The sequence below is a fragment of the Triticum urartu genome, chromosome 2, assembly GCF_003073215.2.
Source record: "Triticum urartu cultivar G1812 chromosome 2, Tu2.1, whole genome shotgun sequence".
NCBI lineage: Eukaryota > Viridiplantae > Streptophyta > Magnoliopsida > Poales > Poaceae > Triticum > Triticum urartu.
The window spans coordinates 667,732,799-667,737,061 of record NC_053023.1 but is presented as its reverse complement, the minus strand read 5'-3'; the positions used below and the strand labels follow the sequence as shown (position 1 = coordinate 667,737,061).

Sequence of the window (4,263 nt, the reverse complement as noted above, 5' to 3'; positions counted from 1 at the left end):
CGAGGATGTGAAAATGAAGCCTCCACCTCTGCTTGTAAAATCTTGGATGTTAATTTTCCTGCTTGTCAATTCTAATTAACTGTTTGTTTGTACTCGACATTTTCTAGAGCAACATCTTATACTACTGCACTGCTTATTCAAGAATAACTTTTTGAGAACAGCAAATATGGAGCATGTTTCTCTGTTTTGTGTGCAATGTTAAACAGTCAGACACCCAAGACTGATCCTCCTCTGTTTTCTCATGTGTCAGATAGTTATCCTAATGTGGGCCGGTAACAATGTCACGAGGCCGTTCCGAGTTGCTTGCAGCTGCTTTAGCACCGGTGGTGATCGACAGAGGGTTGAAGGGTATTCAGGAGAAACTTTATCTTCCAAGCCAGATATACGCTTTTCTACTTGTGGTTGGATCTGTGGCTGTGGTAAGCTTCACATTCATTGCTAGTTTCCTGGTCGTCTCAAAATGTGGAAAGTGAAAATTCAAGAGTAAACCCCAAGATGGTAAAGTGAATAATGCATCCTTTTGCATATGTTTGCTTTAACCATGAGTTATCTGAATACTGAATCCAAATGGGTCAGTTTAGATGTCTCACAAATCTTATGTTCCTTGTCCTCTTCCAAGGACACTAGTGTCAGGTGGTTAATTCTGCTTACCCTACCAGATAAAAGCAAAAAGTGGAACATCTTATGCGCCTCTGTGCACATCAAATTATGCAATGTGTGGTAAATAAAGGACAATTTAAAATATACATACATCTTGATATTTGACTGTTACATGATTTCTCATTTCACTCTACATAACATATGCATACACTACAGGCTTCAAGCGTTCATGAATTTCTTCAGCAAATTTAGCATTATCACAGAGCAAGCCAAACTTGTGACCAAGCACCCTAAGCACTGCCACAGGGAAACAAATTCTAATAGCAAACAGTGAAACTCCCAAAAACTGTCAGCTTGCTGAAATATATCTCTATTTCCTCTGCTGGTTAATCTTCAGATTTTAACTCACCCTTGCATTCCTCTCGAAGACAGGTCATATCCTCCTTTTATATTCAAGTCTAATAGGAGCAGGTCCTCAGTTTTCGGGGTGCATTTGACACTCTTAGCCTCCTGACTTCGTACACGGTAGAGCTGGAAATCCAAATTATTATCATGAAGATTGTCGTCAGACATATCTTTCACCAACTGTTCACTGCTTTCTTCATACACCTGTGTTCCATTCTCCGACAAGCCCGGAAGAGCCAGGTTAAAGTCCGTGAGCTGTGATCTGGTATTTTCTAGGCCAGCAGATCCATTTGCATCAAAGGAAATGTTTTCCTGAGCTTTCTCTAGTATTTCCTTTAAATACCTCCCTTGAGCCTCTATTCGCATCTGCAGCTTCTTCTGCACCTGATCGCACATATATATAAGCATTTTTAACCTACGCCTGGTACAGAGTCTGGGAGTATAAGCAGTGATGCAGAACTTGTCTAACCTCAAGCTGTTCGCACAGTTCTCTTTGGACCTGAATTTGGTACCTGAGGGTATCCTCGAGCGGCATTTCTCTGATTCACATAAGAAATGTTTTAAAAATGGTTAGTTAAATCATCATATAGTCTCAACTGAAGAAAAAGATCACATAGAAGACACATGGCAGTAAATAATCAGTAGGGTTCCATCTATGTGCCTCTATATAAGGAACTTTGCATATATACTTTTGGAAGGGTTTTTTTCCATCTAAGAAAAGGTGACACTTGTTGTTAACATGTACTCTATACATACTAATCAGATCTCACTTCTCAGTCATACTTGACTATCTAGTACCAATTCCTGGTTTGAGTTTGTTCTATCCATACTTTTACAGTCCCATGCAGGCAAAAACAATAATGCTCCATTTCCAGATTCCTGATGATCTCTGAGAAGTTGGCTCTAGCACACGATGTCTTTTAGTTGACTAAGCAGAATGCAGCGGGGTGGCGCGCATCTTCGAGATAAGCTCGTAAAATACTGTTACTCGCTATTGACTAGTACGTATATTTTTAATCTCTCCCAGTAGACAAAAGAAAAAACAGGTATTTTGCTCTCAGATATGTTCAGAGGGAGAGGAGGAATCTCTAGCCAGTTACCTTGCGGTGTCGCGTCCAGCAGGAACAGCAAGAGGCGCACCGATTTGGAAGCTGATGTCTTGCGAGGTAAACTCTGGTAAAAACAAAGATGGCAAGCTTGGAGTTTAGAAGGGGAAACGTTGGCTTGACTGCATTTTGGCGTTGGCTGTAGCAGTTGCAAGGTACTATATGTGTGTACCTCCATTGTTGGCTAGTTCCAGGTCTGTTGATTTCTTGGTGTGCTTTCCCAGCCTGTATTTCTGACAAGATAAAACAAACATCGCTGTGTTAATTCGTGAGTGGTAGTGTACTACACTGGACTGGACTGCAAAAGGGAAGAGAAGAGAAGAGATATGAGCGAAGAGCAGGAGTGGAGCAGACAGCAGAGTTGTTGAACAACAAACCTGAAGGTGGCTTTTCAGGTGGTACAGAGTGAGGCCCTTCATGGCCATCAGCCTCAGCACTGCCTTGGGCGTCGCCTCTGTTGGCAGGCAACAATAATAATCAGTATAGTTAAGCTGATGCTCAAAGAAGCTAAAGTGATAGTGAGCTGATGAATCAGGCACATGATCGCCGGCGTTGCACTGTGGCGTGACGACTGACGGGCAGGGGGAAGGAGGAGCAAACGAAGAAGACTACTCACTGTCGGGGCCGCCGAGCCTGGCGACGGCGTGCACGAAGCGGTCGTGGAGGTCCGGCGTCCACCGCAGCCGCTGCTTGGGGTCCCGCGACGACAGCGCCGCAGCACCGGCACCAGCACCAGCACCAGCACCACCGCCGCCGCCGTAGCTCATCCCCTCCATCCCTTCAAACATCTCAGACCCGATCGGCTGCTCCCCTGTGCTCGCAAGATCAAGCAAGATGAGCTCCTCCTTACCAGCATATAACGCGATCTTGCTGACTGAGGTGGTGGTGCTGGGAGAAAAGATACGTTGCGCAAGTGTGAAGCCTACGCGAGGACAAGGAGACGAGAGGGGGAGAGATGTTCGATCCGGAGAGCAAGACGACGAGAGGAGGTAGCGGAGATGGTGGCGCGGGGAGGGGGTGCAAGGCATCATGTCATGTGTCTGTGCGCGGAACGGAATCTGCTCGGCCCGGCTGTGGCTGGTGGGTGCAGCGCACGCAGACGCCACAAGAAACAAGACGACAAGCCGGTCGACGACGCCGGGCATCTCGGCGACGGCGACACGCCACGCCCAACCAACTGTGACGGTCGATCCAGCACGACGCCGCCGACGGTAACCAACTGTGGCTGCGTACGTCCTACGTACGTAGTGTGTGACGCTGCACACATGCCTCGTTGTCGTAGGTAGCACATCCCATAGCATCTGTCACCGCTCACCACCCATGGCATCTCCGACGTTGATCCCTGGATAGGACACCGTGTCCGTCCGCGGACGGGTGAAAATCAGTCCGGAAAAAAGTGATGCTCGAGTCGACTATCTAACCATATATGCACACATTTCAAAATAAAATTGAATAAATCAGGCAGATCTTATCAAACATGACAGATTTCAGCATAGTTTGAAGATAATTTACATAAAATGAACGATATTTCAACCGATCAACTGAAAACTAAAAGAGACTAACTTGTAGCGGACGACGACCTTGTACACGTGGCCGCCTTGCCGGCTGCGCCGCCTTCGCCCTCTATGCCATCGTCGTCATCATTCCAACGGCCGTAGGGCGCGAGGCCGCAACCGCCTTGCCCAGCCGCCGCCAGGCACTCATGGAGGAGCCATTCCGCTTTCTCCTGTGCCGTGTGGACGACCGTCGCGACCAATGCCAACCTAGGCCGCGGTGCCCTAGCGGCGGCCTTGGCCCTGACGGCATTGGTGGGCGTGTCGCTTGGCGACCATTCCTCGCCAATGAGCTCCTCGTCGAGACGACGGGGACGAAGGTCGGACCTCTCCACAATGGTGACGGAATGGTCGAGAGCCCAGGTCGCGGTGCCCTGGCGGCGGCATTAGCGAAGGTGTCGCTTGGCTACCATTCCTCGCTAACGAGCTTCCCGTCGAGGCGACGACAACGGAGGTCAGCCCTCTCCACGGTGGTGACGGACTGGTCAAGAACCCAGGCTACTGTCAGGTCGGGGTCGTCACGGACCCACGCTAGCGCCTTGTCCGACTTGACGAACGCGAAGCGGCGGCCGCTCCTGCCTTGCCGCCCTATCCTCGGC

General features: G+C 48.7%; 1 protein-coding gene across 1 annotated transcript; it reads right to left on the bottom strand.

Annotated features, from left to right (window-relative positions):
- Positions 1-721: 721 nt before the first annotated feature.
- On the bottom strand, positions 722-3,170 carry LOC125539593 (myb family transcription factor PHL11-like). Its single transcript, XM_048703086.1, has 6 exons — positions 2,728-3,170; positions 2,489-2,565; positions 2,284-2,344; positions 2,106-2,178; positions 1,475-1,544; positions 722-1,389 (listed from the first exon to the last, which is right to left on the bottom strand). The coding sequence occupies exons 1-6, from the start codon at positions 3,140-3,142 to the stop codon at positions 1,006-1,008; spliced, it is 1,080 nt and encodes a 359-aa protein (XP_048559043.1). The 5' UTR covers positions 3,143-3,170; the 3' UTR covers positions 722-1,005.
- Between the last annotated feature and the right edge of the window lie 1,093 nt (positions 3,171-4,263).